The sequence below is a fragment of the Ambystoma mexicanum genome, chromosome 3p (assembly GCF_040938575.1).
Source record: "Ambystoma mexicanum isolate Mex_15411 chromosome 3p, UKY_AmexF1_1, whole genome shotgun sequence".
Classification (NCBI taxonomy): domain Eukaryota; kingdom Metazoa; phylum Chordata; class Amphibia; order Caudata; family Ambystomatidae; genus Ambystoma; species Ambystoma mexicanum.
The window spans coordinates 1050301978-1050318989 of NC_090925.1; the positions used below are offsets into that span (position 1 = coordinate 1050301978).

At 44.4% G+C, this 17012-nt stretch overlaps 1 protein-coding gene across 2 annotated transcripts in view; it reads left to right on the top strand.

Moving 5' to 3' along the window:
- CREBRF (CREB3 regulatory factor) overlaps nt 1-17012 on the top strand; it is a 741844-nt gene that overhangs the window by 356958 nt on the left and 367874 nt on the right. For both annotated transcript variants that reach the window (XR_011304479.1, XM_069652415.1), the window contains exon 4: nt 15109-16294. Coding sequence is in view for 1 of the 2 variants with exons in the window: in XM_069652415.1 (XP_069508516.1) it covers nt 15109-16294 (1186 nt within the window). In the remaining variant the exon portion in view is untranslated. The remainder of the gene's footprint in view (nt 1-15108; nt 16295-17012) is intronic.

Sequence of the window (17012 nt, forward strand, 5' to 3'; positions counted from 1 at the left end):
TCAGCAATCATGTTTTGTGATCTGGGAACATGAGCGATTTGGAATTGGTACTGGGCAAAGAAGTAGGCCCAACGCGCCTGACGACTGTTCCTGCACTCCAACGACTGCAGAATTTGAAGATTCTGATGGTCTGTGCGTACCTGAACTGAATATCTAGGACCCAGAAGTAGATGTCGCCATTCAGTGAAGGCTTGGCGGATGGCTAACAGTTCCTTTTCCAGGACAGAGTAATGTGTCTCACTGGGAGTCCGGGTTCGTGAGAGGTAAGCAATGGGGTGTTCCAGTTTATCCTCAAGTTCCTGCTTCAAGACCGCTCCTAAGGCGTAGTTGGAGGCATCAGTTTCCACTAAGAATGGCCGATTTATGTCGGGTTGGGCCAAGATGGGGGCTTGCGTGAACTCTGTCTTTAAACGTTGGAATGCCTTATCTTGCGGTGTAGATCAGATAAAGGGGGTGTCTTTCTTCAAGAGGGCAACGATCGGGTGAACGATCTCGGGAAAGGTAGAAATGAACTTCCGGTAGTTGGCAAGCCCCAGGAAGGATTGAACTTGTTTCACAGACTTGGGAGTGGGCCATGCCAGTATGGCCTTTACCTTTGAAGGGTCCATACCAATTCCTTCTGGGCTAAAGATGAATCCTAGGTAGTGAATAGAAGTAACGTGAAACAAGCATTTTTCGGGTTTGGCTAAAAGTTTGTGTTCACGGAGTCATTGTAATACTGCCTTTACATGCTCTTCATCCTTTAGAGGATCCGTGGAAAAGATCAATATGTCATCCAGATAGACAATGACGAAGAGGAATAATATGTCAGAAAACACCCTATCCATAAAACGTTGAAAAACTGCGGGGGCATTAGCTAGTCCAAAGGGCATAACTAGATATTCATAGGGACCAAAGGGTGTTCTAAAGGCTGTTTTCCATTAGTCTCCTTCCCGGACACGGATCAAATGATAGGCACCCCGGAGATCCAACTTTGTGAATATTACGGTGCCTCTCACAGCTTCCAGAATATCCGCGATCAGGGGCAGTGGGTACCGATCTTTGAGGGTGCATTGATTTAAGCACGATAGTCGAGGCAAGGTTTAAGTTCCTTGGTGTCCTTCTTGGGAACAAAGAACAACGAAGCACCCGCTTTGAGATTTTGAGGGTCTTATGGTGCCATTTTCAAGGTTGGTATCCAGGTATTCTCGGAGGGCCTTTTTCTCTGGTTCGGAAAGGATTAACGTTCTGCCGAAGGGAATCACTGCTGAGGGATCTGTATCTATGGCACAGTCTTCAGGTCTGTGAGGGGGTAAGGCCTGGACTATAGCAGTTGAAAATACATCAGCATATCCCTGATAGGCTTCTGGGACCTGTATGATATTGGAAACCATGAGTGGTGTTTGCTGGTCTCTTAGTGGTTCTTTAGGGGGTGTCGAGGAGGGATCCAGGAATAGACAGTGGAACATACAAAACTCTGAGCCTAGGAATAGTGATCCTGCTATCCAATTGATATACGGATTGTGCTTCTGTAACCAGGGCATACCAAATACCTTGGGGTAATGAGCTGACTTAATGATGTCGAATGTAATCCGCTCTTGGTGATGGTTTATGGAAAGCTGGATCTCTTTTGTCTGCAGGCTTATGGGTCCTGAAGTGAGGGGTCTTCCGTCGATTGCTTCCACCAGCTGCATGGTGCTTCGTGTCTCGTACGGAATATGATGACTAACAACCCAGTCTTGATCAATGAAAATTCCCATAGCTCCGCAGTCTACCAAGGCCATAATGGGATAGGTCTTATTCTTGGAGGGCGACAGGAAGGCCTGTAGTATCACCAAATTGTTTTGTCCAGGAGAGTTTAAGGATGGAATTGATGTGGAGCAAACATCTCTCTCCCGAAGCTCTGCTCCATCTAGGATGGGGAGTTGGCGTTTCCCGAACGCCGAGGAGGGGCTAGAGGACACTCCCTAACCAAGTGTTTCTCTGAGGCACAATACATGCACAACCCCGTATGAATCCTTCTCATCCTTTTTTGCGGGGCTATTGGTCCACTGAAGGCTCCTATCTGCATGGGTTCTGGTTCAGAGATTGAGCCTGGGTATGTGTCGGTCTTGGTGGTACTCTCAAAGGACAGCTTCGGAGGATTACCTCTGGATTTCTTCTTCTCTGCCTTCCTTTCCTGGATGCGGAAATCTATTTGCATGGCAAGGTCCATTAGTGCCTGGAAAGAGTTTGGGCGAGCCACTCTGGCCAACTCATCCTTAATCTCCTCATTCAGTCCTCTCCTGAAAAGGGTAAAACTCGCCTCAGGGGACCAATCAGCTTCCTTGACTAATTGCTTGAATCGGGTAACATAGGTGAGCATATCCTGGGATCCTTGCTGAAAGTCTAACAGGCGTTCCTGGGCACTGTAGACCTGCTCTGGACGGTCAAACATGGTCTTAAGGGCTTGTATGAAGCCATCATAGTTATCTCGGAGAGCATCGCCGGAATTAACGAGGGGCGTAGCCCAGATTAAGGCGTTTCCTGAAAGGTGGGAAATTATGAACCCACTTTAGCCTTGGGAGTTGAAAAGTAGTAGGGCTTAAAAGTGGACAAACATGAATCCAGGAATCCGCAAAGGGTTTTTGCCGACCCATTGTATTTGTCCACTATGCCGCCCAGCAACACACTTTCTTTTGTAGCAGAATCACGGGATAGAACTATTTGTTTGAGAGCAGCGTTTTCCGCCTTTAGATTCTGCACTTCGATTGATAGCTCTTGCATGCCACGCATCAGGTCCTGGACGGCCGCTTCAATGTCCATATCGGGTTTGGTCGGGTGGCGTCTCAAACTGTCAAGGATTTCCCCCCCTTCTCACCTGAGTTCAATCTTTGCTGGATTTCTTGATCGATGCCTTCTTGCGGGCAGATCGAGTCTTGAATAAGGCTGCCCGAGTCTCTTCCTACTCCAGCGTGCGTTCAAAGTTCCGGGGTGCAAGGATCCGGGAAATTTACAGAGTGCACTACTAGCACACGAGTCCAGGAATCAAGAAAGGAAGGAATGAGACTAGGAAAGGGGTTGGCTGGAAGAAGCAAGGAAAACAATACCGAGAGCTACGGAGCACACGTCTGGTCGCTACTTCGCAATAGCATTGAGACGCGCGGAGCCGCGGTCTATAAATAGAACACATTACGTCCAAGGTGTAGAGCGAGGAAGGTGTTTCACAGTGGACGGCCATGTTGGAAGTACAAGGGAGTGTAAGCCCCGTTGAGACAAGGACCTGGAAGTCCAAAAGGGGCGTGTTCTGTAGTTCATGACAGTTTTGTTCAAGACATAGTCATTGTTTGTAAATATTTAAATTGGCTGAGAACCACAGATTGTTAAGGTTTTTTCTTTGATTGCAGCAAAGCAATCTTATCTCGCATGAATATACCCAATGAATGAAAAATAGCAAATTGTCCGTTCAGGTCCCTATTCTATGTGGACAGTAGTAAATGCAGTTTTAATATTTGAAACGGAGATGGAGCTAAATTTTATTTAAGCGATTTAGTGATTGCCTGACAATTTATTATGAGGCGGTTGTTGGAGTAAAATGATTAATGGTAGTACACAATTGAAAGTGTTTGAGAAGGTTAAGATTATCAGCAAATTTGGACAAAACCCTTTCGGAATTGAGAATGTTCAAATCACTCAAAGGGATTGATGGGAGCAGAAAACCTGAGAAATGGTCCAGGAATTGAGTGCCATAACTTGGGAGACGATATAATTAATATTTACCGGCTCCCTGGACTGTATGCAAAGGCCTTTAACGAAGGTCTGAGGGACATTGCCACCATGTATAGCCCTTGTGAGCAGGTAGTTCCTGCTATTAGCACCCCAGGTGAAGTCTCAGGGTGCTAATAACAATGTTTTGGTTTGAAACAGTCAGTTGCAGTGAACATGCAACTGGTTGTTTCAGATAAATACTTGCCCAACATGGCCTCCGTGAAAATGGAAGCGAGGCTCCAGGCTGAGCCCCGCTACCATTTCCACGGCTACATGGGGGCATGACAGGAGTGGTGTGGCAGCGCTGAAACAACTACATGTAAGTGGAAGGCAGGGAAAGAGGGGAGTGTAAGGGTGCAGAAGTAAGTCTGACACAGTGGTGGCATGTTAGTTTGCCAAATATTTGTATTTGTAAAAGAAACGGTTAATTCCCTATTTCTTTGAGGGGTTGCCCTACCTCAACAGAAATACTAAGGACTCTGTCAGCATGTCCAGTAAAGTAAAATGACCAACAGCCTGTGTCCAAACTTATTTCTGTCACTTACACTTTAAACTAATTAAGGAAAAACTGTGTCTCTTATTGATTCAGAAGGAGGCTCCTCTCGTTCTGGATACAGACTCAAATTCAGGTTTTGATGAGAAAACCTGATTAATGTTTTTCGCTTAAAAGTTCTTGATCTTAAATTCTCTCCCAACATGTACAAAACACAGTTCCCAAATATCAGGGGGGAGTCTCTTCCCCCGTTCTTGCTCCAGCTCATAAATGTAGCATCAGGTCTGGGTCGCTATCCTGCCAGACTTGAGTCTAAACGTTCAGTTACAAAACACAATTTCCAAATATCTTCAGGTCACCAATGTAGAATCAAGTCTGGTTAACTTTCCTGCCAGGCTTGATTACAAATCCTCGAGTTCCAAAAAGTGTCCCTTCCTTTCACAACGGGTGCCCAACCACTTGTTCTGGGTTCTTGCACCTCTGTTTCTCTTTAACTTGGGGCCCAGACCTTTCTGGGCTGTGTCGGGACCTCCCCAACTTGTTCTACTGCTATTGTTTCTCCTTTCTGTGAGACCCAGTCCCCCTTTTTAGTCTCTTGGTATCTCCCTGACTTGCTTTGGGCCCCAGCCCCTTGACTGTGTGCTTCTTACGGGCTTGTGTGGGCCCTTGATCCTGGTATTTTGTTTTGGTGTGTTTTGCCCGGCTTCAAATGGGTCCCAGACCCTGGTGTGCTGTGATTGTGGGGCTTCCCTGACTTCATGTGGCTACCAGACCCTGGTATCCTATTTTTGTGGGCCCCTCTGCACCTGCTTCACTCAATGTCCAACTGAACAGGTGTACTCTCCTGCCAAGTGCCGTTCCACAAAGGATATTTTGTAAAGTTTGTTTCCACATGTATAACGCTTCTGTTATCCCCTTCTGCTTTCCGGGATATTTGTATGTGGCTTCTTACTCTATTTAGCTCCCTACGTGTGTCAGCAGCCGGCTCAACCCTTTCGCGACTTTTGGGAAATGTTGTCATTGTCTTGGAAGCGGAGCAGAGCTTCTGTGCTGCTTCAGCGTCCTGTCTTCGGTAGACTCACACTCACATCCTCGCCTGCGTGCATTCTCCTTCTTGCTTTGGCCTCGCCGGTAGGGCTTCCTCTTTCCCAGTCACCAGACTTGTCCCTCCTCGACAATGTCTCAACTGCTTCGCTTCGGGTTGCTCGCCGCAGAACCAGCTTCTGGTTCCTCGCTCCTCTAGGGCTGCTTCTCGTGGTCAGATTTCCCCTTCTGCTCCTCCATCACCACAGGATGCCGGGAGCTGCTTCTTCTGGGCAGTGTGCTGTCTCCACCGGCTCCACCTCCTGCTCAATGGGGGCTCAACCTTCTGCTCTGCTACTGAGCTGCTCTGCTTCCAGGACTGTGTTCTACTTCCTGGTTTCCCTCTTCTCTTTTTATTCTGGTCACGTGCATGAATTGTGCGATCAGATTTCGGGAATCACTAGACTGTTCCGTGTGTTTCACAGAGGTGATCTTCATGTCTCTGCACTTCTTCCTCATCACAGTACTGATCTTCTTGTTCCTTTGAGTACATTGAATTCTTCTTCGTCTCAGTACTGGACAAGGAGTCTCCACTTGGGTAGTTCCTATTCTTCCTCGTCCCAGTACTTTGTCGGGAAGTGGGTACTTTGTCCACTACATAGCCTTTACTCTTCCTCGTTCCGGTATTCCGCAAGATGAGGGTGACAATAACACATGGATATTTTAGGGTAGTATTTGATATTGGGGTTGTAGGAAGGTGGGCTGTCGGGTGAGTTGCGGGGATACCTTGTATTCCATGGATGATCTTCCCATGCCTTATAGGGGTTTCTCCTCCCCCATTGCACCACCCCCAGAGGGCCTGTTGGACTGTGGCCGCACCGCCCTGACCACATGGGAAGGGTCTCCCACTAGGGAAGAAGAGACGACATCCATGGATTTGTCACAGGAGGTCAGCAGAGAGATAATTGGCAAGATGGAGGGAAGAGGGCAGACTGGTGCAAGCAGTGGTGAGCTTGCTTGGAACACTGACTTGTATCATGAGATTCAGTCCGTGTTTCGAGCAGCCTGATTCAAGTCTGCATCTGCTCCAGGTGCTAATAGATGAAAGAAGATTGATTACTGGGGTGATGCTTTGGCACTAGGAGATTGCAGACATCTACTCAACCTGGTGCTTTTCCTGCCCCCTTTCCCTCTATCTCTACGCAGGGGTGTAACACCCTTCGGACGATTTCATCAAAATAAAATAGTGGGAGGGGAAAACGGAGTTTCACTTGGGAATAGAATATAGAGTGGCATTGTGTGAATTGTGTCTCAAATTGCAGAGCAGGATGAAGCAGCTGAATGACAATTTAAGGGTGGCTGGCAGGGAAAAGATGTATAACTTGCGGGGAGGTCTGATAAGAGAGATAGAAATGTAGATGAGAATAATTGGCTTCCTTTCCCCGATGCAGTCTACTTTTAAAAGTAGCCTTAGAGGTTCAAAGCACTGCAGTTGAAAAAAGGAAGGTGCTATGAGTCGCATTAGAAGAAAACATTTTTAAAATTAGCAGAATAAGGAGATGATAAAAACAGCAGGCATGGGAACTGAAGAAACAAGGAGAATAGAAGCATAGCAAACCTTTAGATGAACTGGTGAACAAAGGGTTAGTAGTTAAGTGGGGGTTTCAGGTAGCGAATAGATTGGAGAAATTTTAATAGAACCATAAACTTGGACATGCTGAGAGATTAAATCTATGTACAATATGTACAGCCTTGTCTTTGTATATTCTTGTTGTGGCTTTGGAAGGGGAAAGAATCTGGATAGTATTGATTACAGAAAGAGAAGTTCCCAAACATTGGATTGTGGAGCATGAGTAAATGCCCCACTGAATGAGGTAAGGAGGAGGGCACACATGCAGTGTGGTCCTGAAGCGTGATGTGTTGATATAGAAAATACGCCATTATGAAAGACTTGGTAGTGTTCTGAAGCGAGCGAATGGCATTCTAATAAAATAAGTTAAAAGTGCTCGCTAAGAATGGTAACCAGCCCAGTGGCCAGAACTATACCTGGACAAGATCAAATAGACTTTGTGCCAGCAATGATGTGAGTCTTTGGAGCCTGTCGGCTCCGCGAGATGAGACTGCCCGTGTTCATCAAAAGGAAGTCAGGGAAATGTGGTCTCAATCCTGTATCGTTGACGCTCGGAACTACGAGTGGAATATGAGTTAAAATAGGTCAGAAAATATAAACAATATTGGCAACAGATACACATAGTAGATTTAACAAATGAACCGGTGAATGGTAAGCAAATGATAAAACTACATTAATGTGAGGATTCACAATCTACTCGGACTTTGCAGGGCCCATATTCTGTGGCTATCCTCTTGATAAAAGCTTGCTACGAACTGGCTCAGGAGGTGGTCCTAGGTGACCTGCATGCACATTCAAATGGATGTCAAGAAGACACTTTTCCCTTCACAGATGGGTTTCCATGCTAGAAATCTGTCAGATCCACTGCATCCTGCTTCTGATTATGCAACATTGCGAAGGTTGAGGCTTCAGATTTCCCTGACTTTTTTTTAAATTAATTTTTTTATTTGAATTAGCTGAAGTAAATCAACCTTTCACATTGTATACATTAAAATGTTACAAGTAAAAAACAAAATAAAACCATTCCATCATATTTCATGTACATCAGCCATTTGCTGTTAAATTCATTTGTAGTCCATCCAAATGAGCATATGATTGAACATCTCATAATGATAACAAACTTTCAATCAATTCCTGCAAACCTCTAAATTCAAATATGTCAGACAATAGTGGCAATTTGGATCGACATATGTGAGAAGAAAGAATCAAAGGCCAACATTGGACGGGCTCCAACTCACCCAAATATTTGCAATGGCGAGCAAAGTGCGTCTCCCTGAGACTTCTCAAGGGTACACGTTCGGTTACTAAATGCGACAGGTTCCTGTATCTCACATTCCAAACAAAAACGACAATGGTTGTCATGGGGCTGGAGCAACTTTCATTTGACCTGAACATCCTTTGTGAGCCACAGGTAAAAGCGTAAGCGTAATATCCCAGTACGATATTAAGGTGTTCGCACCAGATATGGAGGAAGAGTGCGTCATTTTTTAGAAGGAAATCTGCAAGCATCGCCATCTCGATATTGTAGGCATGATTCTCTTGTGTTAATCCAGTCCACTTCATAGATCTTGGTTTTGGCTTTATCAGGATTCGTGAGTAACACATCAATCGGCACATTTGCCTCAGCCAGAATTTGATAGATTTTGCTCAACAAGCAGTTGCAAATGCATGTTTTGCAGAAAATACATAATTGGACAAGGTTTTTAAGATGACAGTTTGGTCCTTAGACATATGGTACTTTCTAAACAATAAACATAAGCACCAATAGTGGAGCGTCTGGAGGGAAACCAGCCCCAGTTTGTTTCTAATCCAGGTACCTGGGATACATTGTGGAAGATGTAATATTTGATTCCAATATTTGGCCTCCCATTTATCAAATTGGAAACCTGTGTTAATTGGTAAGGTTTCAAGCCCATATAGGAGGCATGGTACTGTTTTCATGTTCCAAAAGTACCATGCCGGTTTGATTGAACATTTTCCGTATTTGTACATGATGGTTTTTGCCTGGGAAATGGCTGTGGCTAATTTCACCTCCACTCGCTCCATCTGGGCCATAGCATTCCTGTTGCCTTCAAACGACATGCCTAGATAGACATATTGTGGGACTACGGTCAAAGGGCTCTTATTAATGGTCCAAACAAAGGAAGAAAGCTTTGATCTTTTTGGAGAATAAATCCCAAACTGGGGCTTCTCTGTGTTTATTCGAAGTTCATTTTGGTGTATGTAGCCATAGAAGGCTGAGAGAAGATTTTGTAGACCATCTGGGTTTTCGAAATAAGGACCAGATCGTCCTAGATGAGCTGGCCTTCATTTTCAAATCTTGGATGATATCGGGCGAGAAGTCAACGCATCATAACATCACTGAGTGGTGAACATGTGGCATCTTGGTGTATTGCTTATCAGCGTACAGATCGGAATAAAATTTGACCCACTGCTGTTCTTGAACACCATTAATCTGTGCATCTTCTTGCGCATAAAAGGTGTGATTTTTATTATTTTATTTTTATTTTTTAGTAATTGCCACGTGCCTGCCGAGTTTTTATTTGACATGGCACAGGCCATTACTTCACTTTCTTTCTGAAACATGAGGGCTTTTCTACTCCTCAGCCAATTTCTGTATCGACATTTAGCAGTTTTGATGTCTTGCCAACAGGAATCCGAATTGGACTGTAGTTTTCTTTTTGTTTGTTTGTCGGTATTCGGCACGTTTTGTCCGGAGCTCAGGATCAAAAGTATGGGGATGTCGGATGCCATTTTTGTTGGGAATAATGATGGTGTTAGTGAATAGCTTCAATAAATCAGAATGCTCCATTGCGGTCTGAAATGCGACCAGTTTGCTTGGGTTCCACTGTAGCCTAGTTCTCTAGGCATTAGTGACCAGCTCCTGGGTGAAGACTTGGGACCTTGGTTTAGATAAATTCCAGCAGATGTCTAATGATAAGTCTGTGGTCACTATGATCATTGTCATAAATCACTAGTTTTTTAATGCACTATAGCAATCGTGCCTCCACGTAAATATAGTCAATAATGCTCGTGCTCTTACCCCTGTGCCAGGTGTATTGAGGTGGAAGGTCGCCTGGAACTGCCCCGTTAAACATGTGGAAGTTACGAACTTTCATGAATGTGGTCCATGTAGACACCTCTTTGGTTGCTTGTGCCTTATGCCAGCAATCAAGATTTAAGTCACCCATGATAATAGTATGGGTAATGAATGTGCACATGTATATCATGTCAAGGATTCTGGTTAGGCCACCATAAAAGGCTTCATCAACCATTGCTGCTGGATTGCGGTATAAATTCACTAAGGCAATTGACTGATTTTGGCCTGTTACCTTGACAAGCTGAATGTAAGCACACTCAAAGGACCAGGGTGAAATCGCCAAACCTAGTGACAAATTTACAGCTACCAGTAAACCAGACGAAGGTCTACCCTTGCCAAGGATCGCTGGAAGCAAAATGGATCCATAGCTCCCTCATATGGGAGGAGGGAACAGCCATGTCTCTTGCAATGCTAAGACATGATGAATACAAGGTACATTTTTGATGGAGGACTGCAGATGCGCATGGCCTTGAGTGTTCCAGCTCGCAATTTTCAGGACTGATGACACCTCCTGAATTGATGGTTAATTATGTGAGTGGCCAAGTGCCGGTGTCAATCTATCAACTGTGGCCTGAGAGCCTAGATAAATGTTGGACTTTGAGTTTACACTGCGGTCTGGCTGCTATGCGATCTGGGTCGTGGGCAATTAGAAATCCCATTGCAAACAATCGCATTTTTCATTGCCAGATGGTGTTCATGACCACTCCAGAAGGGATTCATAATCTGACCACTGAATGCGTGGAGTCAGAAATAAACTCAATTTGATCAATATCAGTGGTAGCCACATCCTCTAGTTCCACAACGTCACTGAACATTTTCAAAACACTGCGCCTATTTAGATCATATGTTGGGAAATTGCCTTCTCTACACTTCATAATGAGTGTGGCATAGTGAATTCAAGGAATACGCATATCTCGAGGGATTGTTAGATGAAGGCTTATTTGGTAAGCAATTGGAATGATGATGCTCTGAAGTCACCCTTTCGCTATGAGTCACTGGGCGATCTTTCAGACATGATGTTTGGTGTGAGCGTGCAAATGTTTCCTGATCAAGCCAAGCACTGCTGCCAAGGGATTGGTGTTGACATGTGGGACCTGCGCTTGGCGTTTGAACGCTAGACGGCTGTATGCTTGATTTAGCCAACCGTTCCGCCATGTATACATCGATCATGTGTTTTAGAGCTGTAATCGAGCTCTGGTTTTGGTCAAAGCATCTGTCGTGGCTGGGCCGTGCTCTGGTAAACAAAAGGTGACTGCTTTCTTGACTGAGCTAACTTGGGCGACGGGCTTGTCAAGGTTCTGAGCCTCCTGAATAGAGTGAATGAGATTATTAAGTGGAGAGTAAGAGATAGGAAGCTTGCTCATGTCTGGCGGATTAGCAACAGAGATATCATGATCTTGGTTAGTACTAACATTACACATTCGGGAGAGGGTGTGACTGTGGAGGTAAATTAGATAGTCTTGTTGCTTGAAAGTTTGGATTAATTATCCAATGCTTGGAAAAAAAGCATGCAACGTGCTTTTTAAAGGTTTGGTTGTGGCCATGTTTTTAGATTTATTTTTTTAATAAACTTCCACGGGTCTTTCGTTGAGAGCTTAGAGCTCTTGAGTTTTGAATTGGGGCCTCGAACCATGCTTAAATTCCGATTTTGTGATGGACACACCTCCTCTAAATCGGAAGTTGCTGGACATGAAGATGGAGAAGTAGACGATAGCCATGACTTGTCCATCGTAGGTGGCACCTTTAGGTCGAGATTGTGGTCAATGGGGCGAATTATGCCAGCAATAGCTGGTAAATGACACGTGGCATCAATCAAAGGCCCCAAAGGCGCCCCTGGGTTGGATGACAACACTTCATTAGTACATTCTTCAGGGTGACTAGAATTCTCCGCTGGTTCCTTGATCATTGAAGGAGTGTGCTTCATGTTGGTCAGAAAGGTCGAGTGATTGCCATTTAACCATTTAACTAAATCATCAAATTGGTTTGTCTGGTCAATTTTGCATCCAGAGTTTCAAACAACTTCACAAGACCCATGTGTGTGGTGTTCATTGCCATTAAGGCAGGTTGCAACATAGTCAAGTGGGGTGGGATAGCCTCGCTACGAGGTAATCTAGGGGGGTCTCGTAGTTCGGTGGATAAGAGTCAACTAATGACTGTGCCTGCGCCATAGTTGAATTTAGCGTCACTATCAGAGATCCCTGGGTGCCCTCCTCATCTACTATGGAAAATGGTGGTTCGGTTCGCACTGGCTCGCGTATATAAAAATGCCAGACGAATCATGACGAAGAGTTGGAAATGTGATTGGATAATAAGGGAATACCGGGGCAGCCACCGGGGCACTTCCCTTAACAGAATCCAAAATCATAATGTCAGAAAGTGGTTGAGGATTGACCCGATCACAGGGGGCCACCAGCAGCATTCATACGCTATTGACTGTAGACGTGTGCAGGGGCACGAAAGTGTTTGATGGTAATGTTGAGGATAATGGTAAAAATGGCCGAGGGGCCGCTTTATATCGAAACGAAGACAAGTTACAAGAGGCGCACACATTGTTTTTGGAGTGTTTGGGGCACATACAGGAGTAATCGTTAAAGCAGTATGGAACATTTGTGAGGCTACAGCTGATGTAACATGAGACTGCCGCCAATGAATACATAGCATATGCCATATCCCCACTGTGTTTGTGAGCATATGCTTGCTCAAAAGTACAATGAACCACTGAAGTGATACAAAACTGTCACACCAGAAAATAATAGAATTCACAGCCGCTGGCCGCAGCCTTGCTGCATCCCGGCAAAGCATTACTTAACCGGTACTTCCACGAGTGTGTGCGCATTGTGCGCTTGCAAACTCGTATTATGGGAAGTTCTTGGGCCATGTGATCAGGAGGCGGGCCAAATAAGGACACTGCAATGCAATAGAACAAAAACAATCAGCAAAGTTGCTTCGCTACTTAATGGTAGCAGTTAGTAGCAGTTAATTAGGTGGCCACTGGGAAGAACCAGGCAGGAGGTCACTAGGACCAAAGTCACCTTCTGTGTGTCCACAACATAGCAACGAATCAATCCACAAGTAAAAGACAGGAACTGCAACAGACCTTCGTGGCGAATCTGTACTTAACCGGTACTTCCACGAGTGCGCGCGCAAACTCGTATTATGGGAAGTTCTTGGGCCGCGTGATCAGGAGGCGGGCCAAAAAAGGACACTTGTGTGTCCACAGCGTAGCACGTAGCAACAAATCAATCCACAAGTAAAAGACAGGAGCTAACCTGAAGGTTTTCCCATCCCTTTTCCTGCCTCTAATTGTTCAGCATGGCTTTGGAAGGGTTTCTATCATGAATCTTTGGGAGGAATGTTTTCACTATACCCGATTACTTATGTTTAGTAATGTTTGTTCTGATGGGTACAATAATTCATAATTCATCCCGCAAATTGCTTTTCTTCCTCGTACCTACCCCTAAAAATATGCAGCTTTCTTTTTGACAGTTCTACTGTCAATTTGCTGTTTGACGGGTTAAAAAGATGGAACAAAGGAAAATGGAGTTTATATTGATGGCATTGCTTATGGTGCAAATGGCACCAATGAGCCTGATTGAGTCAGCTATGTAATCATAACGTGTCACCTAGTGGCAGACTGAAACATTTTCCATTCCCAACTGAGGTGGATTTCAGAGAGGGGGAACCTGTGTTGCAATTGGATCTATCGTAAGGAATATTACAGAAGGTAAGTCATTTTCTCTTCTTTCAGTCCCTTTATTAATCTACCTCTAGCCTTTTTTATTCCTCCTTGCACTCCTTCATGCAGCCTGTAAGTATTATTGGTTTTTGGCATTTCAAGTGGCTCTCCCTATCTTGGTTTGTTTTGACAAATTGCACAATGAAGATAGTCTGCATCATTTTATAATCCAGGTTTTATAAAACGGTTTACCTCAGACTTGGTCTTCGTGTTTTAGGGATATCAGATTGACATTCAATGTAGTTGTCAGAAGTAGTTGAAGTTGCAATGGCAGTAAAAGGGGCCAAACAGACTAAAATCTGTCAATGCACTGTGGGGGTGCTCACTTGCCTGTTCATTACTTGCGGATTTCATTTTGGTGCTCCTTCAACAGTATCCTTTTGCAATCTTACCTACTTGATCTGGTGTGCATGGCATCTCCCCCATGCTTTCACCACCTTTGACACTGAGATATGGGTTACAGGGATAATATGGGAACACGTTTCAACCTAGCAAGCGGAGCAGATGCATTGCACAAAGTGACGTGCGGAATAATCAAAAACGTGGTGGTCTTGTTTCCTAGTGCAATGGGTTACCCCCACCTATTACTTGAAGCATGATTTTGTGAAGAGACTGGCTTCTTTTCTTGTTGGTTCAAAATGAAGTTTGAGCCTTTTGTAATGGTTTCATTGTCTGGTCCCCCAACTAGTTTTCCTCTGCAGTTCAGCATTTCTTTTTTGGGCCATCCTGTCGGCTTCTCCAATGCTCTAATCTGTTCTCCATGGTATTCGCACAAATGGGACCCTTTTAGGTACCTTAAGAACACCTTCAATTCCCTTTGTTCCATTACTCTGATGTAGGGGTGTAGGTCACAGGTAAGAGCGAAGCAGAACTCATAAGCATCTGTGTGAAAGATTGGGCTATTTTCAGAACATTGGTGCTGATTTCCTGGATGCAGCATTTTCTGCATGTTCACCTATTTGCTCACTACTTCCATAGTCTTCATTGGTGGCCTTGTACATGAGCCACATGCGATTCAGTCGAAAAATGTGCATCCCCCACCCCCATGCCTCTTTCACACCCTGTGTCAGGAATCCTTACAAGGGCCGATTCAGGCAGGGTGGAGTTATATTTGAGAGGTTTCAGGATGACATGTCTGGGGTATTGTTTAACAATATTTTGATGGTTTAAGATTGGGCTGGGGTCGGCTGTAGATGTTTTGTTGTATTGATTGTCATTCTAATGGAATTGTTTGCTGCGTTTTAGCTTCTTTGCTGTTTGCACTTGTCTAGTTTCCGTCTCTGGGATAGGAGAAATTGGCATCATATAGTTGTGCACCCATAATCTAATGCTAATTTGACTAAACACATGGTACTATTTGCTTTCTGTTAATCAATTGCCATTTCTTTGTAAATTCACAGGATAGGGAAATGGCCTACCAGCAGAACCCAACAGATGATTTCCTATCCTTTGATGACTGCAAAGACATTGATGGTCTGGACACGTTTAGTGATGCCTTGGAAAATGATACTGTTTTCAATGCCAACTGGGAGCAGTGGGACACATACTATGAAGACCTGACCAAGTATACGAAGCTGACGAGCTGTGACATCTGGGGAACAAAAGAAGTGGACTACCTGGGCCTGGATGACTTTTCAAGCCCTTACCAAGATGCAGATGTCATCAGCAAAACACCAACTTTGGCACAGCTAAACAGTGAGGATTCTCAGTCCGTGTCAGATTCTTTCTGTTACCCAGACTCTTTATTTGGTGTGAAGCAGAATAATTGGGCTGCGTTCTTACCTGGAAAGAAGATGGCATTGGGCCGAGTTGCAGCCCCAGTATGCTCATCAAAAACTGGCCCAGCTGAGGGCTCTCTTTCTGACTGTGTTGAGAGGGCCAGCAAACCATCCAGTTCTCAGATCACTGTCAAGACCAATGTATGCAGCAGTGAGAAAGTTAATATTCATGTTGAATGCAAAGACTATGTAAAGAAAGCCAAAGTAAGGGTAAATCCCTGTCCTCCGGTTCGGGCAGGGATGATCCTGGCACATTCTGACTCTGCAAAGGAAAACACTTGCTTCTGTGGAGCAGTTGCAAAGAAACAAGAGAAAAAGCTTGCAGATTCCACACTTAGTCTCTGTCCTCCTCCATTACTTGTAAAGGAGGAGCAGGAACTCTTTAGCCCGAAAACGGCGACTCCGGGAACCAGTGCTGTAGAGAGCAGCCAGTCTTTAAGCCCCACGGTTTCTGATCCCTCACAGAAGAAAGAAGAACACAACTACTCTCTCTTTGTCTCCGATAGCTTGGCTGAGGTCACTGTTAAAATCGAAGAAGAAGTGGCTGAAGAGGACAATGAGGATGAAGATCATGATGAGGGCTTTGGTAGTGAACGAGAGTTGTCTGAAAATGAAGAAGAGGGGGAGGGAGAGGAGGAGGGAGAGGAGGAGGGAGAGGAGGAGGAAGAGGAGGAGGAAGAGGAAGAGGAGGAAGAAGAAGAAGAGGAGGAGGAAGAAGAGGAGGAAGAGGGGGATGACGAGGGGGATGAAGATGAAGAAGACTTTGAGGATGACAAAGATGACATCAGTGACACCTTCTCCGAACCAGGTATTTTAGTATACTATTCTGAGCTACTTTTCTGCATAAATCTGTGGTATTGTACTACCAAAATACATTTTAAACAAGCTCACAGTATTGTGGGATCGCTATTGAATTGCGTGCGCTATTTACCACTCTAGAGTCCTAAATGAAAAGTCGGCAGCAAGTTATATCCTGCCCTCAAGCTTCCCACAAAGCTTGTATCAAGTAGATAGAAAAAAAGCATGGTTTGGGCGGATATCTTGCGCTCACACCATACACTTGTGCTTAAGTAACAAAGAATTATTATTTTACAAGTCCAACATCCTTATTCATAGATTCATTCCAAGTCAATCCAAAGAGTCAATTGGCATAATGTTTCTCAAAAATGAGTGGTTTTTAATTCTTCATGCAAAAAACACAGCCGACACGTGTTTCGACCTCCGGTCGTTCTCAAGGCCCATATTCACTTCCTATATCTTTTTGATTTTAGATCTCAATGCCAGTCAATCTCACTTTAAAATTTGTTTCAATCCTGTAGGGATGAGTATATTGGATCAGAAATTGGGTGAGTATTGTAAACTCCCGTAATCTTATAATTGTGCTTTTGAGCATTTTCAAGATTAGAGCCTGGGATCTAGCACATTAAATGGTGTTTTTTTAACTTTGGAGCTTAAAACCCACAATCATTAGATTACGGGAGCTTACAATTGTTCAATTTTATTCAGAACAAATATTTGATAGAACT